The 19,203-nt window shown below is 37.3% G+C and overlaps 1 protein-coding gene across 2 annotated transcripts in view; it reads left to right on the forward strand.

The window, feature by feature from the left end:
• The window catches only part of GPC6 (glypican 6), a 1,058,679-nt gene that overhangs the window by 715,759 nt on the left and 323,717 nt on the right, over nucleotides 1-19,203 (forward strand). For both annotated transcript variants that reach the window (XM_036832071.1, XM_036832072.1), the window contains exon 4: nucleotides 5,798-5,963. In XM_036832071.1, the coding sequence (XP_036687966.1) occupies nucleotides 5,798-5,963 (166 nt within the window). The remainder of the gene's footprint in view (nucleotides 1-5,797; nucleotides 5,964-19,203) is intronic.

The following is a 19,203-nucleotide window of genomic DNA, read 5'->3' on the forward strand; positions in this document are numbered from 1 at the left end:
ACTAAACCCATGATGCAAAGATTTCATATTGAAATATGAAAGTTTGTTGACTCACAAACTTCTGTCTATCTTTCCCGGAGTAGGATAATGGAGTAAGAACCACTGACTATTTTCTTTTTTCCCTCTAATATTGTAAATTCTTGACAAAGTATTATTAGTGGTGAAGGACAACATGTAAAAGTTATGTGAAAACACAAATAAGTACAAAAAAGAATGTTGTCATCATCTTTTTTTTCTTCACTTAAAAACATTGTTTTATTTGTGCCAAGTAGGCCCCACCTTTATAAACATTATAATTTACTCTTTTACCTAAGTTTATTTCCCAGTCTACTTTGAATATCTAGGAAGCTACAGCTACATTTTTCAAAAATATCAAAACTCCACATTACCAACTAAAAAAACTCAACATTTGGTTTCTGAAGGTGTATTGTAGTCTTTATTGTTGCTAAATGAGCACAGTTTTCTTCAGTAGGAAATTTTTTCTAATAGTTCACAAAATTTACAAATTTGTGGCATTATATGTTTGAGCTCTTATTCGATCCTAAATATTAAATATGAGTTTAAAATATTTATTTATTTATTTACTTGGCTGCATCGGGTCCTAGTTGTGGCATGTGGGATCTTTCATTGCAGCGCATGGGCTTCTCTAGTTGCGGCGTGTGGGCTTCTCTCTCGTTGTGGCATGGTCTCTAGAGCACGCGAGCTCAGTAGTTGCACCACACGGGCTCTCTAGTTGTGGCACACGGGCTCCAGAGTGAGTGGGCTCAGTAGTTGTGGCATGCAGGCTCCAGAGCATGTGGGGTCAGTAGTTGTGGCACACAGGCTCCCTAGTTGTAGCGCTCCGGCTCCAGAGCACGTGGGCTCACTAGTTGCAGTGCGCAGGCTTAGTTGCCCCATGGCATGTGGGATCTTAGTTCCCTGACCAGAGATCAAACCCATGTCCCCTGCATTGGAAGGCGGATTCTTAACCACTGGACCACCAGAGAAGTCCTTAAATGTGAGTTTTTAGAACTCCTTTCTTTCTTTTGGTTTTGCCAAATATACAGTTGTATCTATTGTTTCAGAATTATTGTTGTTGTTGTTTTAATGTTGCATATTTTCTAGAGACCAGCTGGTGAATGATTTTGTATCTGATGCCTATTAGAGCCTATTGAAATTAAAATCCTAGTATGGAAATTACTCAGAGGAAACTCACCACAAATTTAAACATAGATAATACACCTATTAGAATGACTAAAACAAAAAATAGTAATAATACCAAATACTGGCATGGATGTGAGGAAAACTGGATCTCTCACATATTGCTGGTGGAAATGTAGAACGCTGCACTGATCTAGAAAATAATTTGGCAGTTTCTTATAAAACTAAACACACACTAACCATTTGATCCATCAATTGTGCTTTTGGGCATTTATCCCAGATAAATGAAAACTTATGTTTGTGCAAAAAAACTGTACATGAATGCTCATAGCAACTTTATTCCTAATAGCAAAGTACTGGAAACAACCCAGGTATCCTTCAGTGAGTGAAGAGTTCAACAAATTTGGTACGTCCAAACAATGGAATACTACTCAGCAATAAAAAGGAGTGAATATATGCAACAACTTGAATGGACCTCCAAGGTATTATGCTCAGTTTAAAAAAAATGAAGCTCAAAATGTTATTGGATTGGCCAAAAAGTTCATTTGGGTTTTTCTGTAAGATGGTATGGAAAAACCCGAACGAACTTTTTGGCCAACCCGCATACAGAGTATTAATATATGATTCCTAAAATGATAAAATTATAGAGATGAAAGATAGATTAGTGTTTGCCTGGTGATAGGGACAAGGGGTGGGGTGGAGGAAACACAAGAGAGTTCTTCTGTGGTGATGGAAAAGTTCTGTAAGTCGATTGTGGTGTGGTTACACAAATCTATACATAGGATTAAATTGCATAGAAGTGTCTACACACACACACACACACACACACACACACAAATGAATGTAGGTTGAAAAAATCATGAAAACTGAATAGGTCTGTAAACTCATTAGCAGCAATGTATCAACCTTAATTTCCTCATTTTGATATTGTCCTACAGCTATATGAGATGTTGCCATTGAGGGAAGGTGAGTGAAGGGTACCCAGGACTCCACTGGTTTTGCAGCTTCTTATGAGTCTATATTGATTTCAATATTAAAAGATTTTTTAAGAGTAGCTGTAGCACAATTATTAAACACTATTAAACATTTTAAAATAGAAACAGCCCTTCATACAATTGGCATTTAAAACAACCATCTTTTCAGAGGCTTACTTCTAAAAGTCTTCAGTTTGAAGTGGTGATTTTTTATTTCAATTCAAGCATACAGTTGTATCAAAATGTATGGTCTGTGAACATAAAAGCTTAAACTTTGCTCCTCCACTCTCGGTTTTCTTCTTCTTCAAATGCCCTTTATTTGACCAAGAAGGATATCATTTCCCAAAGTACTGAGAGAGCCATATTTAACTTGAACAACATTGTTCTTTTAGGTTATTAAGGCTGTTCAATTTTCGCTATTTGTTGCTACCCTGAGTTGGAGACTCTTCTGAAACATCAGACTGAGAAAATTGTACTAGTTCCAACACACACACCCCCACACACACAGAGCAAAGCTTTGGAATTAGTGCAATCAATAACCTTTGAAAACAGAATTAAAAAGCAACAATTGAATGCTAAGATGTATAAACCTATCTTGTTCCTTTTTTCTTTGGATATCAACGTGACCAAGGAATCAAAAAACACACTAGAGAGTTCAACTGAAAAAGCATTTATTGAGTACCTATATATCATAATACCCTATAATGACATGCGTGTTATGCAGAGTGGTACAGGCTATAATGATGATAAAAGAGTCCACACTATCCAAGAGATCTCAAATCTGCATCCCCAATATTGACAGATACCCTAGGTTTTATACGTTTAGTGAGAAGAAGCAAAGCACCATGTAATACCAATGGTGAGAAAACCAAAACTCCAACAGAGTCAAAGGAAGAAACAGCGTGGCCAGCTTGGGTGAAAATCGGATAGGTCTCTGGAGAGAGGCATCAAGGTCAGGAGAGGAATTGCAAGGCTGTGAAAATCAAAACCCAAGGACAATGGTTTGTAGGACTTACAACCATACCAAATAATAAAATGTATAAGAATTTGGAATTCCACATACAGAGTCATCCTCTCTGTTCTCTGAAAGGTGCGGGATACCTGTGGATAAAATAAATTTAAAAAAAATTCTGCCCAATTGTGGATAAAATTTGGCATTTTCAACAAAATATCCTATCCGGAGAAGTAGATATGGTGGCACGGATGTGTGCTCAAAAGAAAAATCACCAGACTCCTCTCTTTTGTTCTCATTTTTTCGTTTTTGTTTTGTTGTTGGAAAATATGTCTTAGAATTAGTGGATACTAATACATTCTCTAAATAGTTTTATAAAGAAAGGCTAATTAGGGACTTCCCTGGTGGCACAGTGGTTAAGAATCCGCCTGCCAATGCAGGGGACACAGGTTCGAGCCCTGGTCCGGGAAGATCCCACATGCCGCGGAGCAACTAATCCCGTGTGCCACAGCTACAGAGCCTGTGCTCTAGAGCCCATGAGCCACAACTACTGAGCCCACGTGCCACAACCACTGAAGCCCACGTGCCTAGAGCCCGTGCTCTGCAACAAAGAGAAGCCACTGCAATGAGAAGCCTGCGCACCACAACGAAGAGTAGCCCCTGCTCGATGCAACTGGAGGAAGCCCACGCACAGCAACGAAGACCCAACGCAGGCAAAAATAAATAAATAAGATTTTTTTTTAATTAAAAAAAAAAGAAAGGCTAGTTATATTTTACTTAATCTGATTTGGTCTACTTAATGTGCCAACTTTCTATTGTTGATCAGGTTAATTCAGTTTTATTAAAGCCAACATTAAATAACCAGGAAAAATAAAAATCAAAAGGTTAATACGTTATTTTGAAATGCATTACAAATAAGGTGGATTAATGGATGGGTGAGAAGTATAGATAGATGTGTGAAAAATCAGTGTACGAAAACGTTAAATGTAGAATCTAGGAGTGGAGATATGGGTGTTCACTATAAAAATCTTTCAATTTTTCTGTACGTTTGAAAATTTTCATAAAATTTTGGAAAGAAAATGCAAAAAAAGAAAAACATCAAAAGGACAGCCAGAGATTTTGGTGCCCAGATAGACTGATAGACAGATAGATTGATAGATAGCTTCATTTCCTGAAATAATAAACTAGGGACTTTGTCAGTATTCTTGACCTCAAACAAATAGACTGCCAAATATTTCTCCAGCAAAGATGGTTTATTCAGGATCAGCAGAGAATTGCAATTTAGCAAAGGAAAGAGAGCACTTTTTTAGAGGGAAAAGAAAGTTGGGAGGGCTGTGATAAAGAGTCCATGGCTCTTCATTGGCTGAGTCCTTGCCAGGAAAGAAGAGGAGTCTTTCTTCTTGCCATTGGGCTCTGCTCTCCTTGCAGGGCTTAAGAGCTCCCCCTTCTGGTCTCCCAACTCTATTTAATTGAGGGTTTCGTTCATTAATTTTTTACAGTATACAGCAATTAAGAAAATGTTACAGAAACCAAAGCCTTGCATTAGAAACCTCAAATGTGGTTTCTAGGTAAAGGATAAAATGCTGGAGATTAACTATGGTAGTGGAAAGTATCCATTCGTATGGAAATACCTTTTCCTGCCCCACCTTTACATTGGGGTTATGCTTTGTCAGTATCTGAATGTTCTGGGCATATATTGTCACCTGGGGGCCCAGGTCTGTCCGATAAGACTCTAACTCTCCAGGAGATCCAAGTGATACAAGTTAGGCTTGTCTTCAGATGGAGAGCACAAGAACAGAAACATGTAGCTGCTTAACTTAAAGATCAACATTATATGGAACCAACCAAAAAAATACCTCACTAATGTTCATATCGAGTCATGAAAAAGAGCTTTCTGTATTTTTCTGGTTTTGGTCCACACCATTTTAAATATTCTTTCCTCTTAAAGTCAAATTGGAATTTTCAATGAGTCTAAAAAAGACCTGATTGGTTTAGAATTGATTAACCTAGGAGTATTCACTGCTTATCGTATTCAAGGTAAATAGCACTTGATTATCGGTTGATTAGTAGCTCCTCTGAATTACTGCAAGCATTTCTCTTCACATTCAACATTGGATCCATCTTCCAAAGTTCCCAGAACTGCAAAGCTTCAGATGCCTGAAGAGGGTGCCTTGACAGTTCCATTGCTTCTAAGCAGGCCTGGATCTCAGAAATCCCAGACAAGTTGATATTGATCCTTTTTAAAAAGTTATGTACAAAGGAAGTGTTTCTGCAAACCTCCTTTAGAAACAGGGTCAAATAACCAGTAGGAAAATTTTCTAAAAGTTTCACATTAAACTTTAATAATACCTTCATTTTTATGGGGCTTTTAACTTTGGAAATTGCTTTCACATGCATTATCTCATTGCATGTTCTATTTCATTGAGACAGTGTCTAGGTTTTAGGGCTAAATTGCAATGACATAGATATCATAATGTTGACAAGGACAATTCAAGAAAAATGATTATTACTATGCCAAACGGAAGTATTGACAATGAACTGACTGACTTTAAGATCAAGTACTACAGTGTGTTAAGATTCTGATGGTTCCTTTAGCCCGCTGCCCTACTGCTGGAGGTTTTTCAGAGCCATTTCACCTTTTTTTTTTTCAAGGAGGAAATGAGTCACTTCTTTTTGTCTCCTTCCATCCTTCTTATTTTTGATTTTCTTTTTCTTGTCAATCAATCTCCAGGTGAGCCCGACCCCAGGCTGCATCCGTGCGCTCATGAAGATGCTGTACTGCCCTTACTGTCGGGGACTCCCCACGGTGAGACCATGCAACAACTACTGCCTCAATGTCATGAAGGGCTGCCTGGCAAATCAGGCTGATCTCGACACCGAGTGGAATCTGTTTATAGGTAAGGAGCGGCTCAGCGGATCCAAGGACAGGGGTGTGGCAACAGCAGGTGTTCGTGGTACCTGATGGGCAGGTCCAAACTGGTGATGACTTGTAGAGACCAGGAGGATTAAAACAAACACGGGCGCGTGCGCACACACACACACACACACACAGCGTTTAGCAAATTATAAATATTATATTGCATTTTTCTTTATTTTTTGTAAACCTGAAAAATAAGACTTCCTGTTCTATTGTGAAGGACAGTCCTGTTAAAGATTGTACGAGCCAGCTCTACTGAATTAGCTGATCTCTCTGATGAAGATAAAAGTAATCTTGTTGAATTTCTGGGAGCTCCTGTGAGTGAGGGACACGTTAGAAAAGAATCTCGTTTTAAGAAAAAGCCCACAGTACTGTCTCTTTCTTATTTGTAGTATCTCAACATAGTCACAGATATTAGTAAACAATTCCTTCCTTAAACATCTATGATGAAAATAACTCAACATTTTTGCTAAAATATGCAGATTTTCTTCCTCAGTCTCTAGAGAAGAATGTTTTCAGCACAGCAGCATGAAACAGCCTTCCTGTCTTTAGAAGGGAGGAAGGAGGGAGGTGGGGAGATACAGGGAAGTTCTGTGAATCACCACTGTGGTCTGGAGTGGCAGAAACCACTCATGAGTCTGCACTGCCAAAAGGTATTTCCCAAATAGCTATCCAAGGATAAAAGGACAAATTTCATAGGCAGGCTTCTCCCAGGAAAATACACAGACCTTGAAAGAGTAAATGTGTTTTCTCCCCCTCTGTCAAATGGCCTTCAAATAAAAGTACTTTCAATTGCTTTTACTGGGATTGCATAGTGACAAGCAGAGTGGTGTCAGTAACAGTGGCACTCGTCAGCCGCAGAGGGACTAAGTCGTTTATGCGAACCTCTAAACCAGAAGGCTTGAGTAAAGTCTTCTGACATCTGATTTGGGTAGGAAAGGAAAAAGATGCATCAGAATGCAAAGAAACCTTAGCCCACCGTGCAAAAATGCGCATTCAGCCTTGGCGTCAAAAGCCATTACCTGACACACTATTATGCTTAGGAAGCCCAGAGAAAACTGTTTTGAAGTTTTAGAAAAAAGATTTTAGAGTGGGTAGATCCAAATGGAAGTCATCCAACAAAATCATTGCAGAGAGAATAAATTGATGTATTCTTCTGTCTCCCTTCAGTGGGAGGACAAAATCCTTTTGTATGATCTTGGGTTACCTCATTTGAGAAATGAGGGAGTATTTTAGAAGTTAATCATTAAGGTACCTTTCTAACCCCAAAATGATATGATTCTTTTCTAAGATTTTTGTTCTTTGCTAAGATTTTGGAGAGGAGTATGAATTTTTTTAAAAATGTAAGCTTGATCTTCTAATATATAAATTTAGATGAATTTTGGCAAAGACGCTACCTAAATAAGGCTAATTAAAAAATACTCTCATCCTTCATTAGCCTACTCAATTCAAAAGGAAAAAGTAATTCAAATGTATTATATTGGTATAATCATATTGTCACTTGCATATATAAAGCCTAAACTAAAACAACTTTATAAATCATTGAGAGTGGTAAAATTAAAACAAATCTGTAAATTAAGTGCAAACTATAAATTAAAAAAAACTTAAGGTTACCCAAAAAAGTACTCTCATCAAGAAGTCTAAAAAGATTTACCTATTTAGAAAAACAGATAAAACCTCATAGCCTCATCACTCTTGAATCATAAAGATTATTCATATGGTTTGGTTGAAACTGCCATAATTCATAACACAGTTAAACTGTTTTGGTCAGCTTGCAATTTATTGATGAAAGTAGGCATGTGGATTTTGTTAAGTAGAGCAGGACATGATTAAAAATGAGAATATGGGCTTTTTAACTTGTAAGAGCAACAGTGACTTCTTAATTGGCTTTTTTTCTCCGTCCTGGCGGGGTATTTGACGTGAAACAAATCCTTATACTTCAATCAACTGGGTTTCCTAGATGCCAGTTTGATGTGAAATTGAATGTCTGGAAAATCATTTCATTTAAAAAACTGAAATCTGAACCCAGCCTATGTTGAAGTACCTGATGTTGTACCATATGTTAGAAGGGAACCTCGTGGTTAATCCTACCATCTTAATATATTTCATACCTCTTGCTCCCCTATCTCATTTTTTATTAGTCCTAGAGATCTCTAAGAAAATTCTTCCAATTTTCTTTCTTTGGGTTTTGCCATGGCATTGAGAATTGACCACCCACCTAGACTTATAGGGCAAAATATGTTCTTACTAATACTTGTCCGGATGTGAAGTGTTAGTTCACGAATTTATTACATGAATTAGTCAAATGTGCCAAGTCCATTTCCTACACAGATACATCCAAGATGACAGCGTTCATGAATGCATCAGCAAAAGATCAGTGAGCAAATCAGTAATTCAACAAAAATTATATATAATAGCCCTCTCTCTGATTAGCACCTGCATCCCATCACTCTTGGGCTCCCAGCATCTTGTCATCAAACCCTTGACTCCTACTGCTGTCAATTGCACGTGCTGTCTCTATCTGCTACGTTAATGTTCTAGTTTATACATTTTTAATACATGGTCATCTAAAATGTTAACAGTGACATGCAAGCAACCATCAATAAAAACAAAGATCGAACTGGTGGCACATTCTCATAATCTTTAATTATGAATTAATTGAAAGTGATTTGTAACGATTTAGAATTCAGTTGGTGTCTGCATCATGTCAAAAGAAAGGCACTCCACTGATAAAATGAAATGTTTTAAGTGTTCAAGTAAAAACCCCGGTGGTATTCCATTCAGTTCTGAGGTCCTGTAGTTTTGTTTTTTTTTTTCTTTTTTTGGTTTTTTTAATCCTAGGCGAAAAAACAAATCAGGAGTTCTACTTGGGATATATTTTCATAGTCCTTTAGGAACTTTAACTCTGTTAAAACACAGAGACCCTGATCAAAAGATTCTTATTAATTAACTATCATAAGAAAAAAGAAGAACTCTTTCCTTTTTACGTAGAGTCTTTTTTTTTTTTTTAATTTCCTGGCAGCTTTGAAGATGCTGCTAGCCCCGTTGTAGAGTACTTGAAAGCCTGGGTTCACCTCTGTTGGGAGCTTTCCCCGACTGCCTAGGAGCGTGTGGGATTCCCCAGTACAAAGCCCAGCTCGGCTTCAACCTGTACCTCCCACTTGCTGGATCCAAACCCCTGAACTCGCAGGGGCAGAAGGGTCGCGAGAGTGGCTTTTAGCAGGTTCTCTCTCTGAAACTACACGGTCGGAGAAAAATGTGATTTGAGGCATTGACAGTCTCTTTCAGGCACTTACCCCAGGTGTTGCTGTATATTCACACTCAGCTTATTCCAGCCTGGCTTTTGAATGTTGCCTAAATGCAGAAGGGTTTTCTTGAAAAGTGTTTACCTAAATTAAAATTTCCTAGAGGGAAAACGGTTTGTGGGCAGAATGCAGTCGTTTCGGTCATGTCCTGTGGTTCTTTTGAGTGTTTGGCATTGATACCAGCATTCCACAGATAAGAATTGTTCCATTGGACAAGGGACCACGTTGCAGATTACACCTAGCTTGTGAGCACAAAAGTTAAGGCTGAAGTTACATTTATATGGCTATAATAAATCTTGCTTCTACTTAAAAATCTAGGATATGTGGGAAAGCCTCCTCCAAACATCTGGTACCTTCTATGACTAGAGAATAGAATGGACTGAGAATTAGAAAGAAAAAAAAAATGGTTTTTGTGTATGAGGAAGCAAATGTTGGTGAGACTAAAGATGTATTCTGTGTTGTTCTGTAATATATTTTATTACTGAAATGCTGTAGGATACTTATTACTGTAAGTAAAAGGCAAAATGATCTCTATAGTTCCATGTAAAAGTGAGACTTTAACGTGTTTTTTCCCAACATGGGCGCTTAAGTTTTTAGGTTATCCCAGTTAGTGAGACGCTTATACTCTTAACATACTAATTCAACTCATTATATTGAGTAAGCTAGACACATACATTTTTTTGCCCTTAGGGAATTTGATGTAGTTAAATTAATTATAATCAACTGTGATAAAGTGTTATGAAAATAGAAGCACAGGATGCTAAGTGTCTCCTCAGCAGGGGAAGTTAACCTCATCCAGGGGGTCAGGGAAGCCCTACCTTGCTAAGTATAGAATAAAATACTTATTCTATTGAATAAGTACTGAATTATCATTGTCATACATAGTTGATGTTGAGCAGCCATAATATATATAATTGTGACATTATAGGCCCCAAGTATTAGCAAGTCCCCATGACAGTTTCAATAGGTCTAGCGCGATCTATCAGTTGTTCTTAAATACTTGGTTTATTTTTGACACGTTTTATGATCAACTCTCACCACCACCACTGCAACTGACTTGAAATGATAAGATTTGGGAAATGTGTGTCCATTTTTGTCCAGAAAAGGTTGAGTTCCCTGGTCTATTGGTACCCTCTAATGAGGGAGAGACAGAAGAGCAGCTTGTATTTTTAATTTAAGCCTTTAGGCCTTGAGCACTCGTAGATCAGACAAACCAGTGATATCAAACTTTCTGGGCTTTCTTCCTCCTTTCAAACCAACCAATTACTAAAGTCTCAAGACAGAAAACTGGCATGAGAACACAAACAGAAAACCCAATGTAGGTACCACATCTGTGCCAGGCCAAGAGACAATGCAGTGGGTACTGTTCATTCATCCTCTCGTTTATTCATAAATACAGCACATGTTTGCTGAGTGTCTAGCATGGATCTTGCTCTGGTGTAAGCATTGGAGTAGAGAAGATAAGGCCCTGCCTGCTGAGAACAGAGCTCAATATATGTTCTTTGAATGGAATAAATGGAAGCAAGTAGGCAGAGGAATGGACAGAAATGCAGTAAGAGGCTGTTCTGTTTTACTTTGTAAGTCTACTCTTTTAATGGAAGTATGACTAATTCAGTCATTTAAAAAGTGCATGTCCCTGTTGTTAATGGACTCTATGAGTGCATGGATGGCAGAAACAAATCAGATAATGAGCCTGGTTCTTTCATTGTGACAGCTGCTATCAAGTTGTAAATTAGAGCCAGCCGCAAGGAAGCTGTGTTAGGTCAGTCAAAGGACTAGTGTCATATTATAAATGGCTATTTGGGGGCACGGATGACTTTCTTAGGACCTGTAAGAGTTGTTTTATCCTCAAGGTATTTAGTGTATTCACAACTTTCTATCCAGGGGAAATGTTGCTAGATAAACGGGTATCGTTTCTTATAAATAAACTTGGGTTCTCTCTTTATAAAATGTGCAGGACTGTGAGATGTTGCATTTCAGAAGGATACAAAATAAACACAAGGAGCTAGTTCAAGCATTTGTATAAGGTACTCCTCTTTCAAAGACTTTCTTAAGCATGAAATCCTATAAATCTGATACATGTTTTAGTTATAAAGAATTCCATAGTAAATGTGATATGACTGTGGCTGATATATCCTGAAATGCCATGTTTCAAAAACCTCTAGACCCTAAACATAGAAAATTATTTCAAGAACTGTAGCTAGCAGCAAGCTCTCAAGGCTCCTTCATCTCTACTTTGTATATAGAAGACAAGAGCCTATTCAATAATACAGGCCAGAAACTCAACTCTTAAATTGAGGAACAATAGCCAAAGCAATTATGGTAGACTCTGATCTCACTGTTAGCTATAGAACTTACTTTTGCCCTTGTGCATTCCTAGAAGCACCAAGAAAGATTTTTAAAAAAGAAAACAGAAACACTTTATTTTCTATCAGTTGAAATCTAACCCCTCTCAAACCTCTGCCTTCCTTTTATAGTCATTGATTCAATATTCCTCATTTCTCATGGACATTTATCATATGCTGTGTTCTCTCTGTAATGGTGGCAGAATGCATAAGCAGTGCTAACTACTCACTGAGAAAAATAAAAAAGAAAGAAAACAGTTGGCTGGTACCCAGCAGCCTTTCACGAGCAGCATTTGTTATCAATTTCCTACGTTTAGAAAGTGGTTTACTTCTGAACCCTGCATACGTGAAAATATTTCTCTGTGGCACAATAGGGTTAATGTCTTAAGGGTGGTATAATGTATGGGGCGATTCAGCAAACACAGAGGGAGGCATTTCCTGACCTCTGAACACTTACTAATACTGATCAGCAACTCAAGGGATTCATGGGACTTGAATTTCTATTCTGAATCAAGCAGATTTTCCCATGGATCAAAGCAGGCAAAGCACATCAAACCTAAAATTACTTGGTGTAATAGACAAGCAGTCCTTCTAAGGTATGTAGTATGTGTTTCCTTGATCCCTGCCAACTCCTGTTCAATCCATCTCTTCCAGTTCCCACATACTCAACTTCTATACAATTTATAATTATAGTTATTCCATTTTCTACTTACTGATGACTATAAATGATATTCTAAATTAGAGTTTCAAGTTGGAATCCATGGCGCAATATAATATGACACCAACCAATGGTCCGTAACATGGCATACCTATTTTTACAAGTATAAAATTCTTTAGGATATAAAATGTTCCATTTATAATGGGAATTTCACTGAAATACCTCTCCTGCCTTATCATGCTCTCCAATTTCTATGAGAACCAGCCACAGAAGGATTTCGTTTACCAGGAGAAAGCAGAGCATATCAGAATTATTCAGAGTGGCTAGAGAGTTGCCTTTGTATTGGGGATTTTACCTTTTGCTTTTAATTTACACTTCAATTTCAGGGTTTCCTATAGATAAATGGTTTAATTTGATAATTATATCAAAAAGTACTTGTGTTTAATAATCAACATCTGATTTTAGTAACATGATAGTTTTCACCGTCATGTTTTCAAGTTCAAGCTATAACACAAGATGTCTGGCTTTTGGCATGCCAAGAGAAAATATTTGATGATTCTTTAGAATGGAATTCAACAGATTCCAAGTTAAATAGATCCCAGAAGCCCAGGCAAAAATCAAATACTACCATTAGCCCGGTGACATGCTTAGCAATTCTGATTTCAGGAGATAAGAGAAACATGAGGTAGAAGAAAGCGTTGTGCTGTAGAAACTAGAAAATAAGAAATATAAATAGGGTGAAGTTAGTGGATTGTTAAAGAAAACACTAAAACACATGACTGTTTACAAATATCAAACTTATAACAAGTCCCAAGGCCACTGCAACCTAAAAGTCCTTCATGTGGTGACCTATTTAATAGAATAAAGGGATGGGGGAAGTTACCTCCTGAAGTATTTAGATCACTCTAAAAGTCCTAATTAGTAGCTAAGGTGAAAATCTTTATTTTAACCCAAATAATAAATCCTAGTATAATGTTGCTGTACTTTATTAAAACATCTTAATAACAGTAGTGTTAAATGAGGGTACTTGGACTTCATTTCTCAAAAACATAACATTTACATTAACATAGATATAATTAAATCTTAAATAGAAGTATATTAGGTAGAAGTATCAATAGATCCTCCAATTGCTCTAAAAGTTCCTTTAATTCATGATTATCTCAAGAGTAGAACGGCTGATCATGTCTTAATGTTTGAGTCACTTTTGAAATTAGTTTTGATTTTCCTCAGGCTGTTTCTTTAACACTTATAAAAAAGTCTTTTTGAATCTTATTCTTTTCATCTTCTTTTCTTTGTGGATTGTTTATTATGAGCAACCTCCAAGGAACCAGGGGAGAAGCCAGATTAGAAGAGATGGGCCTGTGAATTATTCTGATGGTTAAAAACAGGTTTTCATTGGTTACTCTAAAAGGGAAATGGGTATAAATGTCCTTGGGAGTAATTTAAACTTTTGAGAACCTTCATGGTCTGTGAAAACTGTGAACTTGTAAGTCACTTAAAAATATTGTGTCTACAGATGTTTGGGAAGATAGCCAGGAGAGAATTTAAATTAAAATAGAGCATGAAATATGCCTTGTCCTTCAAATAACAGCTTATATATAAATCCCACATAAAAAAAAGATATGTCCTCGATTTTTTTCTTTGCATGGATTTAAATAATTTGCTACATTAAGAATTTCCTTTATTATAACCTCTGATGAAGTGAAAATTAGAAAGAGAAATGCAAGATAAGTCATTGAATATATGACATTACCCCAAGAAGAGATATAAGTATCACATTTTTATTCTTTAAGGTGCAGGGATCTTCTAGAAAGATAACACTGATAATTAAATGTCAAAAAAAAAAAAAGGTCAGTATTCATCACTAAAATCTCAATGCTCAGGAAATTAACTGATTTAATGAGAGGCCTAAAAATAATATCAGATGGAATAAATAAGCTAGTAGATGTGAGAGAGTTTTGGAAGTACTCTTCGGTTGCCAGAGCTGATGTGGTTTTGAGATTGACTGAATCAGAAAGTGACTCCTGTCTTACCTCGGCCCTACATCTATCTCCCGTAGCTTCATACCAGCTTGAAAAAGTCAGGTCTCCCAGAGGAAGCAGAACCATTCTTATGTAAAAGAGTTTGTTGACTTCAAGAAGGAGAGTATTCTCAGAATCCATGACAATCAGCTAGTGAGGGCAGTTTGGAGCCCTTGATCTTATTACTTACGGATTGGTCTCCTGATTTTCTAAATTCAACGTCTTAGACTTTTTTTAGATTAGTTCTTTATCTTTAACATAGTTTAGTGCTCCAAATTCTTTTGTGTTAACATAGTCATAGCAATGTATTCCGTAGTCCAAAATCTATGTGTAACACCCAACCAGATGGGAAAACCGAAATCACCGATAGTCCTAAGAGTGTTAGGCAGGAATAATTCTACAAATACCAATACACAGTGCACTTTGAAGGCGTGGATCATGCTAGGAGCTGACTTCTAGAAGGTAACTCCACAAAGTGAAATATATATACATACATCCCTTCATTCATCAGCCTTGTCGTATTTTCTGTTGAATTGCTGTGTCTCAATGTAAAATATTTGGCAAGTTCATGGTGACCTGATTTAATATATGCCTAAAACTACCATTTATTGGTTGAAGATCCAAATCTATACTCCTCAAGGTTGTCCATGAGAGAATGAATGTTCAAGTGTGTCTTGCTATTTACCTGCAGTTATAGTATCCAAATTCTAAACCTATGAGAGAGTTGTAAGAAACCTTATTCCCCTTTTTGGTTGGTGCTGGGTGCCATCTGGAGAACATGACATGCGTACAACAATAGCTAACATGTATTGGACATTTACTTTCTATCGGGCAATATTGTAATCTTTTTACACTTTTCATCCTTACCACAACCCTATTAAGTGGTCAATATTATGATTTCCATTGTACAGATAAGTGACCTGTCCAAGGTCATACAACATGCAATGACAGGACTTGGCTTCAGAGCCCAGGTTTTACTAAATGTTTAGGAAGTAACTCTTAGTCTCTGGCTATATGGATTGATGGGTATATTGGGAGAAATTGAGTATTTACTCTTGCCGGCACTGTCCAATAGAATTTTTTGCATCAATGGAAATAGTCTAGGTCTGAGTAGTCCAGCATAAGATCACTCGCCACATGTAGCTATTGAGTACTTTAAATATGTCTAATGAGACTGATCAACTGAATTTTTATTTTATTTTGATTAATTTAAATTTAGTCACATGTAGCTTTTGAGCACTTAAAATGTGACTAATATGTCTGAGGAACTAAATTTCTCGTTTCATTATTTTAATTTATTTGAATCGCTCTTAAGTGGTTAGTGCTTACTCTATTGGACAGTGCAGGTTTAGACCATTAAAACACCTATAATTTCCATCATGTGGCTCAGCATCTGAATATGTCCAGTTCTCTTCAAAAAGGTGTTTATTAGATGCCTTTTTTGTGCTTAGATCAAGACTGGGCATATGGTGGACACAAAAGAAATAAAAATTGTACTACCCAATCCTGAGAAATTATAATTTTCCAAAGAGATGAAAAGTGTGCTTTCAAAGTGGGAGTTTGGTTAAGTGAAGACCACATAGTCGCAAGCAATAGTCCTTGAATCACTGCATGAGTTTGAATCCTGACTCCACCATATATTATTGTGTGTGACTTGGCGAACATTATTTAACCTTCATAAATCTCAGGTGTTTTCTTATCAATAAACTGAAGATAATAGAACCCACCTCTTAGCTTTGTGAGGATTAAACTGGATAATGTATATACATACATCTGAAGGATAAGACATATCCACAAAGGTAGCACTGAAGGAGAAGCCATGTGGGTTTCTGTTCAGGTGAATAACCTATGAAGGTATGAGCAGAAAATAGAAAGTAGGGAACAGAAAGCAACAGAGTAGGCAAGGAGACAGTGGAAGATCAGGGTACTAGAATCATTCATACAAAAGAGGTAACAAGGGCAGGCTGAAAACCAAAGGAAAAATGGTAAGAGGATAGTTAATCAGGAATAATTGAAGGGACAAAGATTAGAGAAAGTGCACCTCATCACGAAAGCTTCTTCTTATGCCTGTTTCTGGGTTTGCCTTAGCTGCCGCGAGGCAGAATCCATCCCAGTAGAGAGGGGCCTTGCTCTTGCTCAGGTGAATAAGCACTTGGTGACACTAAGATGGAAAAACAGTGGTGCAAAGGTAAGAATAAGCATGATGTGCTTAAGTGCTTGTGAGGAAACCAGGCGAGCTGAAATAGACATGCTTGCTGGTGTGTACTGGAAGGTAGGATTGGTCAGGACTGGATTGTTGAAGCTTTGAAATTCAGGCCAAATACTTGACTTTCTTTTGTCTTGTAGGCAACGACAAGTCACAGGGCATTTTTATCCAAGGAATGGCAGGATCTAAACAATAATCTGGCATCCAAATAAAGGATGGATAAGACCACTGGTAGTGAGACTGTCACCTAAGTGTGGCATGGAAGGAGAAAAGAAGACAGCACTAATGATAGAGGTGAAAGTAAAATTTATAGGACTTCATGTCTAAATATAGGCAACTAAATGTAGAGGGTAAAGAAAGAAACACATCAGATCTAAGATAAACATGTGAAAGAAGGATGGTGCTGTCAGCCAATAGAAAAGCTAGCTCAAGATATGGCAGACATGGATTTCTTCCATCTATTTAGTGCTTGTTGGACTTGAGAAACAGTGGTCCCCAAAATAGGAACGTCCAGTTGGATGCTGAAAATAGTAGTGTTTTATGTTCCTAGAACAGGAGACAGGGATGCCAAGAACCATTGGAGGGTTTCCACTCCAAATGATTCTGTAGCCAACTTCCCTAACCAACTGTGTCAGATTGTGTCCTGAATCCCCTCTTGTGGGTACCACACAGGTGCCTGCATGTTCTCCCCCTGTGAAATTATACTATATTTACCCCTAAATGTTAAACATTTAACAGCCTGCTCACCAATATGAATTCTCAGAATGAGCCTTTATCTGTACTCCCCAACCTCCTTAATCAAGTGTAGTTAGAATGTCAACTGTGTAAATATGAGAATGCTTAGTGGGATGAGTCAATGGAAACTTGCCTTGATTGCTCCCCAAGATATATTTTCTCACGATTCAGGAACCCCTTGATGGTCATATTTATCATATATATTGAGATTTTATCATTGCAGTCAATCCAAGAGGAAAGTATTTTCTATTGGCTTTGACTTTTGCCATCCTCAATGCATGAAATCTAGGGTTACTTTGTTCCTTTCTGGCCAATGCCAAGTTCTGAATTTCATATTGAGGCATGGAATTTGTTAATTTTGTAAAAACAAAAGCTTGCCTCTAGGGCATTCATTTCCTTCGCTGGCAAGAATGCCATGTATTAGAAAGCAGCCCCTTACTTCATTGCCTACCATATGGCACAGCTGTCACCAATGAAAACTCAACTTGTAAGGACCAATGTAATCTATTCATTAGTTTGTGAACATGGAGTCCCCCCTAGGAGCAAGACACACACACACAATGCAGCTTTTGCAATGCAACATTGGAAGGAGCAGTGAGATTTTTTTTTTTGAATCTCATATTGCCAAGTTACTGATTTAAGAATGCCCTAGAGTATAAATTATTTCTCCAAACCTCTATAATGACTTTTGTCAAATGCCTTCTGCTTAGCCCATTAAAGGTGAAAACCATGAAATATTATTTGATTTGTAACCCAAGAAAATGCCCTAAAACCACCTGTCCCTCTTTGGAAAGCCACCAGAATAAAGTGAGAGTAAAGGTCACGTCTGAGAACAATAACTGGATGTTGCAGCATGTGGCTCTGATCAAAGGTTGAGCCCGTGGCTGCATCCAGGCTTCCAGTCTCTTTGGGAGGATTTCCATTTATTTTTCTTAACCCACATAGGAATCCTGGGTTTTGAGGTCAACATTTCAAATAGTTTAATAGTGGCCATACAACATTAAAAAAAATAACAACAAACCTGATGATGAATTGTGTTGAATAGTTATTATGTTTTCCTTTGAATTTGATTTGGAGAGGCTGATTTCAGGATACATTTAATTTCCATGTGGAATTGGTAGATATTAAATTCCACTTCTCCTGAGTGCCTCGGGTATTTTTTAAAAATCACTTTAATTCTGCTGTGCCATCCATCGATTCCTATACATTTCATCGGTGATCACTGGGCATTGGATTGCTAGTGTTCATCACAAGCTTGTTAAATTAACCTTCAACGTGTAAGACAAGAAAAGTTGAATTTAAAGCTACATCCGGGCATCTTTTAAGACGCAGAAATTAACAGCTTGGAAATGCAGTCATAAAGTTTCAGGCTCATTTGACGAATTGATTATAAGATAAAAATCATATTCTTTTATCTGAAACTTCTTAGTCTGGCAGAGAAACATGAGCGGTGCTATGGTGGTTTAGGAACGCGCCTGTGATCCTTCCTGGTTAACTGTGTCCATTTATACAGGAATGTTGCGGTAATCTATACTAATTGAGAAAAGAAGGACATCAGCATTATATTATCGCCTTCTAGAAGGCATTCGGGAACTTATTTAAGATTTAGGCTTGACTTTCTATTGACTACTTATTGGCTGTCAGGTAATATTATATCTGATATTTTTATACTTTAAGAAATGAGCCATACTTAGCGTGTCATTTTTGCTTAGAGTGTTTCTTTATTTCATTTAAGTATCTTAACATTCTCCTGAACATACAAACTCTTTTTGTTGATCATTTAAAGAGAAACTTTTAGCTAAGCCTTTAGTTGAATGAATAAAATTCCAAATTAGAGGATCTTACATACCAGGGGTTTAATATGTGTATATGCATTAAGCTTGACAAGTGGGTTTTGTATGCTAGAGACCATGATAAAGAAATGGCTTTACAAATGGTTATTCTCCAGTG

Source organism: Balaenoptera musculus, chromosome 18 (genome assembly GCF_009873245.2).
Source record: "Balaenoptera musculus isolate JJ_BM4_2016_0621 chromosome 18, mBalMus1.pri.v3, whole genome shotgun sequence".
NCBI lineage: Eukaryota > Metazoa > Chordata > Mammalia > Artiodactyla > Balaenopteridae > Balaenoptera > Balaenoptera musculus.